This window comes from Pinus tabuliformis, chromosome 6 (assembly GCF_031772625.1).
Source record: "Pinus tabuliformis cultivar Carrire ecotype Pingquan chromosome 6, CPIR1, whole genome shotgun sequence".
Lineage (NCBI taxonomy): Eukaryota > Viridiplantae > Streptophyta > Pinopsida > Pinales > Pinaceae > Pinus > Pinus tabuliformis.
Genome location: NC_142292.1, coordinates 1,720,554,924 through 1,720,570,007, shown reverse-complemented (window position 1 = coordinate 1,720,570,007; position 15,084 = coordinate 1,720,554,924). Strand labels below are relative to the sequence as shown.

The 15,084-nt window shown below is 34.8% G+C and overlaps 1 protein-coding gene across 2 annotated transcripts; it reads right to left on the bottom strand.

The window, feature by feature from the left end:
- Window positions 1-2,054: 2,054 nt before the first annotated feature.
- LOC149265668 (uncharacterized) lies at window positions 2,055-13,770 on the bottom strand. 2 transcript variants are annotated; one of them, XM_089393617.1, is made up of 3 exons: window positions 2,739-3,723; window positions 2,553-2,645; window positions 2,055-2,380 (listed from the first exon to the last, which is right to left on the bottom strand). In XM_089393617.1, exons 1-3 carry the CDS (start codon window positions 2,865-2,867, stop codon window positions 2,183-2,185), a joined length of 420 nt encoding a protein of 139 aa, XP_089249743.1. In that variant the 5' UTR covers window positions 2,868-3,723; the 3' UTR covers window positions 2,055-2,182. The 2 variants fall into 2 exon arrangements, with proteins under 2 accessions (XP_089249743.1, XP_089249748.1); XM_089393622.1 differs by lacking the exons at window positions 2,553-2,645; window positions 2,739-3,723 and adding an exon at window positions 13,623-13,770.
- Window positions 13,771-15,084: the final 1,314 nt, after the last annotated feature.

The following is a 15,084-nucleotide window of genomic DNA, read 5'->3' as shown; positions in this document are numbered from 1 at the left end:
CATGGTTTATTTTTTAAAACAAACTTAGCCCAAGAATATGATCATACACTACAACAAAACCAGCGATTTGCGCCAGATTTAGCGCCAGATTTTAGTGCATTTTTTTTGTAATTGTGATGAGCAACCTGGCGCTAAATCTGGCTCTATTGTACAATTTTTAAAGCGTCATTTTTTGCACCTGATTTTGCATCCTTTTTCACGCTAGATTTTGCATCATTTTTTACACCAAACTATGCATCATTTTTTGCGTCAAATTTTGAACCAAGATTTGCATCTTATTTTATGACAGGTTTTGCTTCTAGTTTTGTGTCATTTTTTGCATCTATTTTTCATTCACTTTTGCTTCCTATTTTGTGTCATTCTTTGCTTCCATTTTTGCACCATCATTTGCATCAAGTTTACACTGTATTTTGAATCCAATTTATCGTCTTTTTATGCATCCATTTTGTGTCAGTTTTTGCATCTAGTCTTACGCCAGGTTTTGTATCTAGTCTTACACTAGTTTTTGCTTCTATTTTTGCACCCGCTTTGGTGCCTATCTTTGCACCATGTGTTGAATTTGATTTAGCACCAAATTTTGCATCCATTTTTGTGCCCATTTTTGCATCTTTTTTTGGACCATTTTTTACATCCACATTTACGTTTGATTTGTCTCCATTTTTCCCATCTCATTTTGCACCATATTTTGCGTCATTTGTTTCATCCAATTTTGCATCATTTTTAACACCATCTCTTGCATCTAATGTTACATCATTTTGAGCATCCAAATTTGCATTTATATTTGCATCTTATGTTGAGTCATGTGTTGTGTCCACCTTTGCATCTTATTTTGTGTCTAATGGTACATTCAATTTAGAGCCATTTTTTACGTCTACTTTTGTATTTGTTTTTGCACCAAGTTTTGCATCCAATTTTAAGCTATTTTATGCCCCTTTTTGCACCATTTTTTTGTGTCTACTTGTGTCCAATGTTGCACCATTATTTACACCGACTTTTTCATCCAATTTTGCATTTTTTGGTGTCTAGTTTTACATCATTTTCACCATCCAAATTTGCATCTTTTTTTGCCTCATTTTGTGTCCACATTTGCATATAATTTTGTGTCTGAGTTCGAGCCTAAATTTGCATGTGACTAGGAATCATTTTTTACATCCAATATGGCATCCTTGGTTTCACCTTTTTTCAACCCCATTTTGCATCTTGTTTTATGTCTTTTCTTACATCTTTTTTTTTTCCTTTTTTGCACCCAAGTTTGCATCCCAAATTTACACCATTATTTGCATCATCATTTGGCATATTAATTTGTAACGTTTTTTGCTTCTTTTTAACGCTCAACTTTGCATCTTATTTTACATCTAGTTGTTGTCTTTTTTTGCATCTAATTTGGTGCCCATTTATGTGTCCTTGTTTTTGCCCAATTTGATATCCTTTTGTATGCCATGTTTTGTTCCCTTCTTTGTGTCAACTATTGCACAATTTTTCACTTCTAATTTAAAACACTTTGTATGTCAATTGTTTGCATTTTGAGCCCACGGGGCTTTGGATTGACGGTGAATGGGTGCGCTGTTAAGGCACTCCTTGCGATAGGTCACCGGTTCAAATCCCCCGTGGGTACTTAGGTTAGTCTTAACTAGAAAAAAAAAAAAATTGTTTGCATTTTGTATTAATTCCTAGTTTAACATCCAATTTTACTTTCAATTTTGCATCCATGGTTACATCCGCATTTGACTTCTTATATAGAGTATATTTTTCTTTACATATATGACCCCCTTTATAGATTCATAGTGAAATATATGATAGTTTCTAAATATCATTAAAGCAGATATCACAATTCAAAATCATTTGTAAAGAAATTTAAGAGAAATTGACAACATCCATCCAAAACAATAACAATGTGTCATTAACAATTTTCAAAACATGTATAAAATAGCAACATAATACTAATAAAATCAGTATTATTTTTAATCAAAACAAGTAAAATTCAAATATGATTAACAAATCAAAATATTTCATGAATATCGTTATTCTACGATAAATTAACAGCACACATAAATCAAACTCATCGTATGATTACAAAATCAAAATGTCTCATTGATATAGGGTAAATTCACAACACCCATCTAAACATAACAATGTCATTCTACACAATAATTTCTTCATAAAAAACAATGCATGTGCATGCCTAGCTACCACCACCAAGATCATCCTCATGATCATCTTGACCATCCTCATTACTCTGATCCACATCATCACCAACACCGCAACTATCATCATCATCTCCTCCTTCACCACCATCATCCTCATCCTCATCCTCATCATCTCCTGATATATGTTGAACATAATTTGGATCATCGTCTTGGCAATCATTACCTATAGCATTCTGACAAAAAAAATCAATATTACATGTTAGTATTAATTACATAACACAACGCATGTTTTTGTTATACAATGTTAACCATAAAATGAGGTAAGATATAATATCTAATAGTACTAAAAAATAAAATGAAAATATGGTTTAAAAGTATATTGGAAATCCAACTAAGATTACATACCATAGAGTCCATCCAAACAACAAATTCAACCCATCTCTTTTGCTGCAGCACCTCCTTTTCCAAATGATTTGGAGGTCTTCCATATTTTAGTTCCTATCAATCAGTAAATAGGGAGAAATTAGATAACAATGACTTTCTTCTAGTACAAAATTTATTAAAAAAATATCACATGTTTAATATACTTACAAAGGTTGTTATCAGTGCTTTTAAACCTTTCTGACCACTACGATGAGTGACTTTTGTCTTGGTTAACCTCGCCTTGGATGCCTTGTCCTTAAACATAAACCAATTCAATTTATTTTCACACAAATACATGTCTAAGATACTTATAAGTATTAATACATTCTAAATCATGTTTAATGAAAAATTCAATACCTGAATGCTCTCATTGCCGGCTTTTCTTTGTGCATCCAACTTCTCATATGATTTTACAAGTTCTTTCCATACTTTAAAAGGTATGTCAATAGGTCTTTGTTTCAGTCTTTGATCTTGAGGCATTTTTTTAATTTTTCTTGTTTGGTTAAAAATTTTGGTTAAAAAAAACCGAACAAGTAATTCACATCAATGGCATGGGGACTCTATGGATATGTGTAAAAAAATGGCTATAAAGAAAACATCCAAAAAACATATGAGCTCTCCCTTTGATGGTCACTTGGGGCATATGGCTGGAAAGGAACAACTCCATTTTCGAAAATCAAGGACAATCCTTTCTCAAAGTCCTTCCTAATATTTGCTCCAAATGTCTTAAAATGAAAAGCAAAATTCAAACGTCATCCTTAAACATCTCCCTTAAATATAACGTTGGACCATAAATTCTTCACTTTTATTGTTATCGGCTCTGGAATGATTTTTCTATATGCAATTATATAATGAAATATGTGTGCACTAATGAAAAAACATTGAGTTTCATTTTTCATAATCACAAACAATGAAAAAAGAATCACACGTAACTAGCATCATTTTGGAAATTTTATATTTATTAAAAATCTTTAACATGTTTTCCTCCCATATCTCATAAAAAGGTGTGAAATTTTTTATATACTCTCCAATAAGCCTAAGGATCACATACCTTTTAAAACTTTGCATTACCATTATATGTTTCTCCTTGAAGATATATAATATGTTTCTTCTTTAACATATATATTATGTTTCGCATTTCTTAATATTTGACAAAATACTGAAGTTGAAAAGAATATAAAATCTCACTTTTTAGAATATTTTATGATATAAGAGATTGATTTAAGTGATGTTTTGGGTTAGGAAAGGGTTAGATTTATATAATAAAAGAATATTAACAATTTTAAAGTCTAAATTTTGACAATTCAACATAATTTGGCTTTACATAATAATAAAAAAGAAATTAAGAATTTTTATTTCATATATCTTATTTATAACATTTTAATGGTTTATTCATATAGTAATAAAAGTTCATATTTATAGGCAATTTAAAAATGATAATTTTAAGAGTGTTTACATCTAAAAAGTGTGGGAATAGTTTGAGATATGGTAGCACATAGTGTCCCATCATTGTGAGTTTTTAATACCATGAAAATGATCATTTAAGAGTGTTTACGGCGAGGGAATAGCTTGATATATGATAGAACACATTATCCCATCATCGAGTTTTTAATACCATGATTGTTCACTAGTGAGAAAAAATCACATGGAGAGAACACAGAAAAATAACCAAATGTAGAGAAAAAAAAAACAAAAAACAAAAACAAAAACAAAATTTGTAATCAATTGGGTTCTAATGATAATGTGTGTCTTGGTATGTGATTGTTTTAAGAGCACGGTCGAGATATCAAATGCATATGGCATTTCAAAGGTAGAGATGATTATGGTGACTACAAGCCTAGTGACTCTTGTCATGGTTCTTATATGGGCAAAAAATATATTCCTTGCGATTGGATTTCCTGTTCTATTTGGATCAACTGAGCTAATTTATTTTTCTGCAGTTTTGATGAAAGTGGGGGAAAATGGTTGGATAAATGGTTTTTGCCACCTGCTTCCTTCTTGTGATGTACATTTGGAACTATGGAAGTGTTCTGAATTATCAGGAGTTGTATATCTTGTTGGTCACGGAGATGTCAAGGCTAGAAAGGATTCATGGTTTCCTAAGAAACTGGTTATAATCTACTTCTATGCTTTCATGAGGGCAAACTGCAGGGCAGGCCCTGCAAGCCTCAATGTACCTCACACCAATCTCTTGCAAGTTAGCATGACATATACTGTCTAACTTGAAGGTTTCCATGAATCAAACATGTTGAATGTTTTTCAAGGACCAAGTCACAACATCAATATGGTGATGGATAACAAAGATTTCCTTGAAGGTGGCAGAGATGAAGTGAATTTTAATGTGAAGTTAATAATCATAAGTTTTGATGTCGACCAAGATCTTCATTACTTAGTCCTTGATTTTGTTTGATAGAGAATAATAGCCATTCCTACGATTAATCACTGATATTTATGAACAAAGACACCATTCTTTTTTCAATGAAGATGATAGGTGGTATTTTATATGCATGGTTAAGCCTAAGATAAGCCATGTTTTCTACATAAGAAAGTTATATTAAGTTATATCCATGAAAATGAAAGGAAGATGGCATTGCATGTTTCCTCGTATAGCTAACCATCGCTCAATAACATTGGATGCTTCTCCACCTCATTCATTACATCATTGCTTAAGAACCTTGGATGCTTCTCCATTTTTTTTGACATCATGTATTGATTATGTTGTTGTTGGAGGTTTTACACTAAGTTTTTCAACATCGAGCTTACTAGGGCTTGCACCACCGGGGTTATTAGTAAGAATCTCATGAGGTTTGCATAGCCATGATTATTAGAATCAAAATAGTAGGATTTGCACTAAAAAACAGTTCATAGAGCTTTCCTGCTGGGGAGAAAATCACAAGTTCAACTTCTGCAGTGCAGAGCACCGAGAGCTCGTAAGCTTTCTTCAGCAATCCACCTACGTTTGGAAAATGTAGCCTGCCTGCTGGCGATGTTCTCAATCCTCTTCCTCTGCATCTTTCCCCTCACTATTCTTGTATGTCCTCTTTCGTTTTTCCCTCCAAACAAACCCTCTCAAATTGAGAAAGCAGAACAACTCACTCGATGAGAATCCGAATCCAATTATCGCTTCTAACAATAACCCAATACGATACCAGAAGTGATTACACAAAACCTCATTGACTCTTCATTTGTTTGGAAAAGAGCCAAGCATATACTTCTGACGAGGGTTTCCATCTCAAGTCTGGCTCGCAAGACGTCGCTTAGTCAATTGCGAGAAAAGTTTTCCACCTGCCTGTCACATACGGTTTGTCACACTATATATTAAAATCAGGGACAATCCTTTCTCGGAGTGGACAATCCATTTGAATGCATTGATCAATGCTTTATGCAACGCTGGTAGAGTGGACCATGCAAGGAACTATCTAATGGAGATGAAAAAATTTAAATCCTGATATAGTTTGCTATAGGACATTCATTTGAGGCCTATGCAAGTTGGGTATGGTGGATGAGGCAGTGAATCAACTGGCGATAATGATTAGAAAGGGTCTCTCACCCACATATGCTCTATACTATTCACTCATCAAAGCTTACTGCAAATCAAAGAAAGTTCAAGCCGCTGCCCAGATACTGAACAAAATGCTTAGGGAACGTGTTGTTCCAAGTCATGCAAGTTTTATCTATGGCATGCACCATCTTGGGAAGGTAGGAAAAAAAATTGAGGCATAAAAAGTTCTTGAAGTTATAGATTGTAAATCCTCTGTACATGTTAAAGTATACACAGAAGTAATGTCTGCTCTATTTCAGACCAGTGAAGTGGAAAAATCATTACAATTAGAAGGCAAAATAATTAGAAGAGGTTGTGAAACTAACTTTTTGACTCTGTAAAACAGTGTTTCTCTAAGGGAAAAATTGATGAGGTATCCAAGATTTTAGAAGGCATAAACCAAAGATATCCGGTACAAGGTATTACATTATGAAAAAATTGAAATGGTCAGATTTATTGTTTTTCCAAGGAGACCACTCTTGCTTGAAGGAATGGAGAGGGCTCTGCTCGTAAGAAAGTACTGAACCAAGACCATTGTCAAAAAATGTTGAACCAAGAGTATTGTTAAAAAGCAATGTTGCTTAGTTGCATGAAAATTTAATTGTCCAAAATTTAATTTTGGACTCTTTGCTGGCAAAATTTCATATAAAGGTATGCCCTTTTGCCTTATAACATGATGATTTTAATGAAAATGGAGGAAGGGAATCAACTTCAGAGAATCAAATGAAGTTAAAAAATATTAGATTATCAATTATAATCCATAGGAAGGGAGGAAAATAAAGGGAGATGTTTTAAGGCTTGATTTGATGACTCAACCTCAATTCATGATTGATTATGATGGTTGGAGATGCATCTAGCCCTTGTTTTGTATTTTTGGAGCTTTATTACCCCTAAAAGGGCATAACATCATGCTTGGGAAGAGTTTCAACCCATGCATGCGAGCATTAGTGGCTTATTTTGTTGTATTGAACTATTGAGTTGGCTTGGTAGCCCATTTACTTCAAGCCCACTCAGAATTAAGTTTCTTATAAGGCTTTTAGGAAAACTAATGGAAGTGATTGACCTCATATAAATAGAGGATCACTCCCTTGTTTATCATCATCACTTGTGGATTTCAACCTCTTTTATAAAGCTCTACTTAGCCTAGATGCAACTCGCTACTTGTGGAGATGTGATCTTTTTGGACCCATTGCTATTGGCGAATGATTTGTGTCTTGGAGGTGTCTTTTTGGGATTGAAAGAAGGCTATTTCTTGGAAGAATTTAAGTGTAATTGCAGATTTTTATTGTTTTTCATGTGATAAAATTATGCTAGGGTTTTTCTTATTCCATCTCTACAAGCATATCTTATATGGAAATCTTGCTTGATTATTGCATGCTAAACCTTGAATACCATAAAGGACCTCCTAGAGAGCTTTCATTTATTTAATTTCCCCCCATTAAAAAGATAGCTAGGGTTTATCAAGTGAAAACTAGGGTTTTCCCTCTTACTCCAAGCATAAATTTAATTTATCCTAAATTTATCCCTATAGACTACATCACCTAGGTAGGAAAAGGCACTAGGAATCCTTTTGGTGATCAAAAATCATAAAAACTTTCATCTTATCTCCTCTTCTATTTTTTGAAGTCCTTTAAAGCAGGCCGCTAGGGCTAGGGCATAGGGTCAAATTCAACAAGGGTCTCCTATTGGATAGACATTGAGGCTTTAGTAGCTTGAGTTAAACTTGATTGATCCTTGGCACTCAAAATCTAGCTCTCTTCATGCTTGAATTTTCCCCAACAGTCTACCCTAGGCAATTTGTGCCCTAGCTAAATCCTAACTTTGGCTAAGGCTTCAACTTGGGTCTTAAATCGAAGGTTTGCCTTTTCTTATTTGCAAGCCTTTTCTTGGTATTTGTATACCTAGGCATCCCTTTGTTGATCTACACGATGTAACCCTAGGTCACAAGTACCTCTCTAGGGCTTTGTATATGGTACACTGCTCCTACACATAGACAATTGTGCCCTTGTCCATTGAAAGTACCTTTACTTAGCTTTGATTCATCTGATATATCACCTTGATCCATATAACTTAGAATATCATTTAGGTGAAAATTGGGAAGCCTCCTGTGTGGTATAATTCCACTAAAAAGCAGAAGGAGGATTGCTGAGGTGACAATGGAAATGCACCTCATTGTTCTATTAATGTCTGGCCTTTGCCTTGTGAGAGCTTGCTAGATTTTGAAGAAACAGGCCTGATATCATTAAATGGTAGTCATGGTAGTTTGACAGTGATTATATTCCTTCCTGAAACCAACATTGCACTGAAGGCAGGGCACACTTCAAAATTGTTGAAAAAAATGTATACACCATGATAGAAAATGACAATAAAAAAGATGTATGTGGTAGATTGAGCAAGGTAATAACCATTCCTGGAAAGTATCAACTTGTAGCTATTATAGTAAATGTTGTATTCATTTTTCAGATAGTTTTTGGGGACAGTCCTTCAAGGATGTATCAATGCCCTACTCAAGAATACATGCTTGAAGATGCCCTGAGAATGACATTGGTGCCATTCTTTGGCATACTTTAGAAAATAAAATTGATTCTCTTGTAAGGCAGAAGAACACACCAATTGGTCATATGGATCACCACATTGTTGAAATTTGTTCCGGGAATGCCTTGCAAAAGAACAGTGATTTGTGTCCAAAGGGAACAGAAGAGTGCAGAACTGATAATATGGCCTTGACATGCAAACTGCTGAATCTGTGCAAGACTAAAAAATACAACAGTCTTGTACTTTTTCATATAGTCTTAAAACCAGAATCCAAAAACATGCAGTAAAGGGGGATATTGTTTTCTCGGAAGAGATGCTCAAGAGCCAAGAAAACACCTTATGGTTTGACAACAATTATAACAGTCCTTTGCAGGGATGGGTAGATATATCATGTAGCAGAACATGTCCAAAGTTACAGCCCCTTCATGACATACTTCATTTGCAGGCATCCAAATTCATTCCCAGAGAGGCATTGACAGAGATTCCAACTTGTAACCATTCAGAGTTTGATGTCTCCCTGTTTTCCATGATGACTAAGCACTGAGGGAAGGGGCATTGTGCTTCCAAGATGTTAAGGTGGCTGCATTGGATCACTGACTTCACCTAGTAGCTGAATTTTGTACATGCTACAGTAGGGTAGGAAAATAAATAAGTTCACTTGAGCAGTAGTGTAACAAAAATAAGCTCCCTTGAGCATTTTATTTGGTTTTATTGTCAATGATGTGTTTGTTGATGAGGAGGTCAATCTCATGTGTACATGACAAGATTCTGAGGTTCTCATGCACTTCTGAGAAGAGCACATGTCCCCAAGTAGGAGCCAGCTGTTACCCATTATTTTGCACAGGGGTACCCCTATTGAATTTACTTACTAACCTAGTGTTTTTCATCACTAAGAACCTCAAGGACTTGGCTTGTTGGTTTTATGGACATTGACAGAGGATTTGATGACATGGTGGTTAATCAGTGATGTAGTATTTGATGATGTACAGCCCCTTTGTTGGAGCACATAGGGTTCAAGCATGGCATGTTCTTCAGTCAGAATTTTGAGCATCTTCATGTTTCCCTAGGCAATTCACAGATCTCAAGGTAGTTCATGCATTTCAAAGCACAGGTCACATCCTCCAAGGCACACATGGGCTAGTTTCACTCACATGGACCTCTTCTTGACATGCCATGTGAAAATTCCTAGAGCACTCTCATGTTTTGAGCCTCTTTTTACTAAATTTGTGGGGCGACCCACTAACTTGGACATCCATATGGCTGTTGACGATTTTACAACTTATTTTATGACATGGAGAATCATTTTCATGCTTCATGGAGGTGTCTTTAATTGAGATATGGACATGGTCATGCCTTGGAGGCACCTTTGGAGGGATTATGAGAGCTATTTGAGGAGTCACCCACTTCTAGAGGGTTTATTCCACTTATTTAGAAGGTTGTTACACACTTGAGAACTAGACGCCGTACTCTTGCTTGCATGGGATATCACTTCACCATGTTTTGAGGATTGGACCACACTTTCTTAAGGGAACATTGAGCATCCACAACTTTTGGGGAACCTTTGGAGGCTAGATGTGCCACCTTAGAGCCTCATTCGTCATTCTTTAAATGATACATCCCTCTCCTTGGGGGTTACTTCATGTTGATCATTGTACATGTGGCTTGACCAGTCACTTAACATACAGAAACTAAGGCAGCCAAAGAACAATATCCCATCACTCCCATGCCACATATATATGTTTAGGTATAGTTGGAAGGACACATACCTTTCCTGTAACTAATTCAACAAGGTTGTCGTTACAAGTTTTGGGCTATGTTCACTGCCCTGGTATTGAAAGGTATACAGGTTGTTCACCTTAATTACACACATCAATGCATATGTATGTTCAGGGTTTAAGCTCATAGGCCTGTAGCTATTACAACAAAACTACAAGTGTAAATATATAATACAGTGAATTCATTTCTGAGCAAATTCCAAGTCCAGCGTTTGTTCAAGCCAAACAGTCATAAGGTTCTGAGTATCTTATGGTCAAGCATCTCATCAAAAATGCATTCCATCACATTTTATCAATACCCATGCACTATCAAAAGACACGACTCTGTTCCTTCTCCTTGTTATCAAAGGACACGACTTTCTATATGTTAATTTATACAATCTTAATTCTTATTCTATTCTCTATGTACTTTCTAAATCCTAATCCAACATATCCTAGATCCAACTTCTGCATATCCAAGGATCTTCATACTTCCACCTTCATACCTTTCTCACAACAAGACCCAAATATAAACCAAGGCTCTGGAGGAGAAACAAGAAGAGAGGAGTGTAGTGACCAACCTGATCTGATCTGCTAATAATACTACAAACTAAAAGATAACTCTCACTTTATTGTTTGTAGCTTCTTGGGGGTGAATGTGACAATGCTATATATATCATAAGGATCTGGAATCTGATATCTCCTCTTTGTTGTGGGCTGCTGGTTCCAGGGTGAGAAAAAGTGGTATAAAAGTCCTCTAAAAACGAAGGTGAAGGGTGTCATAGTGAGGTGGTTTTCCAGTTGCTTGTATCTATATAAACTATAAATGGATCTTTACTATAAAGTATTCTAAAGAGTTTCTTCAACTTACTTTAATATCCTTTTAAATTAACTCATCCTCTTCTCAAAGACCCATATATAAATAAAGCATTGTTCATCTTTTCAAAGCTCATGTCTTAAGCATTCCATTAATACCAATAATAAAAAGAAGGATGATGATTCCGATGTATGTAATTTGTAGTTCTTGTTGCCTATGAAGTCTAAGGAGCTTAATCCCTCAAGAGTAAAACAGTAAAAGGAATTTAAGTCTCGGTCGTATTGTTAGTTCCTAATCTCCTACTAACAAAGACATTCCGCTATCTTTTTTCAGGAGTCAAGACTAAACTGTATGTAATCCAAAACATACTTTCTTTGTCCAAGATTTCCCTACTTGTAATAGATTACTACAACCACATATACTACAAAAAGAAACCAATAACTCCTAATTATTATTCTGATGCCTTTGCGAGTTACTGATTAGATAATATAAACAAATGAGTTATTCTTTATTCCAAGTGACACTAAACTAATAAGAAGACTAATCATGCTATTCTTGTTTGTATTATCTCTGTATCTTTTCTATCTAAAGTAAATCTAAAGAGGAAGAATTGCTTGTCCTAATCAAGTGGGGTGAGGATCTAGGGCGACCAATGGGAGAGGAAGGCCTAAATGAGGCACACACTTCTTCTGCTGCTAGGGCCTGGGTTTTTAATAGGATAACCACAGGGATATGTTGCAAGGACAGGGGAATAATTGGTTCTATGCAATGCCATGATCTTCTTTACAAGAGTCGTTGCTAATCCCTTGAATGTATCTTGTTTTTTTTTTTTTTTTTGCTTCTAGGATGGACCTACTTAGTCCTTCAACAACTAGAAGAAATAAATAAGGAGACAAGGTACAACCTTGTTTTAAGTTTTAACCCTCTTGAGGGTCTTAAGAAATTAGAGGCTGAACCATTTATAAAAAATGCATAAGAAGCTTAAATTACACATCCCATAATCTAATTTACCAGTGGTAAGTTGAAACTAATATGGATAAAAAGAAGTATCAGAAAGAGCCAAGACACCCTTTATAAGCCTTGGAGAGGTTCAACTTGATCACCATTATTGTAACATTTTTTACTTGAATAATATGGAGGCCCTCTTGTGCTGAAACAATTGCTTCATGGATCTGACGATCCTCTAGAGAACCAAGCGGTTCTGTTATATGAACTTACAAAGTAGTGCTTTCAATCTGACAGCCAAAACCTTAGCCATTATCTTAGAAATACAATTAGACAAAGAAGTGGGTCTAAAAGCATAAAAGTGCAATAGAGGTCCAGATGAAGGAGCCAGGGAGCCTTACTAAAGCTTCTCATTTCTTCCACTACCTGAAGTAAGTTGTCTCCCAACACTTCAACAAATCCCAGGTAGAACTCCACAGTCCACCCATAGGGATTGGGACTCTTGTCCTTATGGAAAGTGGACAAACACATTCAAAAGTGCTTTTCTGGACAGATCACCATTGCTGGAACTTTGTTGACTTGAATAGTGTAGAGGCCCTCTTGTGCTGAAACAATTGTGTCATAGATTTGACAAATTGTTCTGGTTAGATGAAGTTAGAAAGTAGTGATTTTAATCTCACAGACAAAACCTTAGCCATTATCTTATAAATCCAATTACATAAAGCAGTGGGTCTAAAAGCATAAAAAATGTTCAGTCTCAAAACTCTGAAGTAAATTTGTAAAGAATGTAGCATTAGCTTTCTTGGCTTAGTGAAATCCCTAATTTTCTATCCTATTTGCCTGTCTTAAAAATCTCACGAAAACCTGTAAAGATTGTGCCATTGTGTACGCTTAGCCTCTAAAAGCCCTAGCTTTCTATCTTCTTCTGTGTAATTTGAATAGAACACCATCAAATACCAGAATTATCAATTCCCATTCTCCAAAACTTTTAAATGTGCGGAACTGAGACAGAAATCATTCAATCAAACCACTCGAAATGCATCTGAATGCTGATCCATTAACTTAAAAAACTTCTTCCCAAACTCTGCCATTTTTTAAACAAAATTTTGAGCACAACCTTGTCTAGTCCATTTATAGAGAGCGTTAGTTTATGAAATCTTGCCTGTAAGCCAAAATAGAGTCAAAATTTTCCATTGAAAGCTCAGAATAACTGAACCAGAAATAACCCTTGTGAAATTTGCTGCTTAAAACATTGTTTTGAGCACGGCCTCTTTCTTCAGATTTATTTTAGATAATACGGTAGCTTATTTAATGAAATATTTCCAGAAAGTTGAAATATGGCAAATTTTTCCAATCAAGAACTCTAAATAATTTCATTAGGACAAGGCGTAGAGGATTCATGACGACGACAAGAAAATAATGGCGCTTTGCAATTTTAGCACTCTCTTGCAGAAAAATACCTTTTCTGAAATCGTTTTGACCACGAAGAAACGCAGATGAACTGTTGGAAGTCGTGCAGAGAGAGATCTGGTGGCTCGTGGATCGATTCTGGGGCAATGTTTATGCGATTGCAAACCATGATTGTTCATATGCGAGCTACTGAGCTCGTTGAGAGAAATACGCGCAATGGCGCCAAACTACCAAGAGGATTTGAATTTAAAGGCGGGATAGAATATATACCGTCCGATCATGTCATCGACGGCTATGTATTTGTGTTTTAGTAAAACGAATTTTCAAAGAATTTGAAATATTATACATTTTATAGAATTTGAAATATTATACATTCTATTATTTAAGCTGAATAATAGTTTTACTTTGGAAAAATAATTGGGCACATCAAATAAAATATTGATGCGACGGACATAGAACTCCGAAACAATAATGCACCCTTCTCTTACTCCAAAAACAATAATGCACCCTTCTCTAGCTGATGTGTCAATGCTTTCTTTGAAGTGGAACTTAAAGAATTAAGTAATTATTCATTATTAAATTGGGATTTTATATAAATTAATTGATTATTTATTAATGTTAATCTCATTTTATAATTTTATAGTAATTTTTAATAGATTTTTGTTAAAGATAATTATTTGAGCTATTATTGTATCAAGATTTTTGTCGTGTCTTTTATTATTATATTTTAATCCACTTTAAACATGCTCAAAATATGTTTTCATCTTCATTTGTGGAGATTATCTACTTGCATATTCAAAAAGTTTTGATGTAGTTTTTGCCTTGAAAAATGATTATTGTGATTGTAATGGTGAGAAATTATTCTATAAACATTGTTAAGTGTTATTTAGAATAAATTAGAAATTCTTTTTGAATATACAAGACTAATCTTTGAGAGAATAGATATATATTCCCTAATTATCACATAAACAAGGGGTTAATCTTGCATTTAGTGCTTTATCTCTGTAGAGTTTCGCTAAACAAAGGGAATACCTCCTCCTGCGTGACTTCGATTGTCCCTCCCTCTTACAGGATTGCAAAGCATTAAGAATTGAATCTTCTTTATTTTAAAGATGTAGTCTTGTCGAATATACCAAAAACATAGTAGGATTCTTTCATTATTGACAAAATCAAGCACATGTGCAAGGGAAGTATTCATCTATGGATGGTTAACAAGTTCATTAATAACTACAAGCAAACGCTTCAAACTATGTATTTAATGATCTCTAGTCATCATCTAAAGAGTTCAAGAATCAAATCAATTCCAACCTAAGTTCTAAGTATATGGTAAACCTCTACTCTAGAGGTTCTATTATTGTAAAATTTCACAACTATGGAAGTTGTGGCAAGGTCTCAAAGGAGGGACTTTCTTTTTGGGGCAAAACTAACCTTTTTTCAAAAGATAGTTTCTATAATTGAATCCATCTTCAATATCCATTTCTTCAACCCCACTCTGGATTTGAATATTGAATC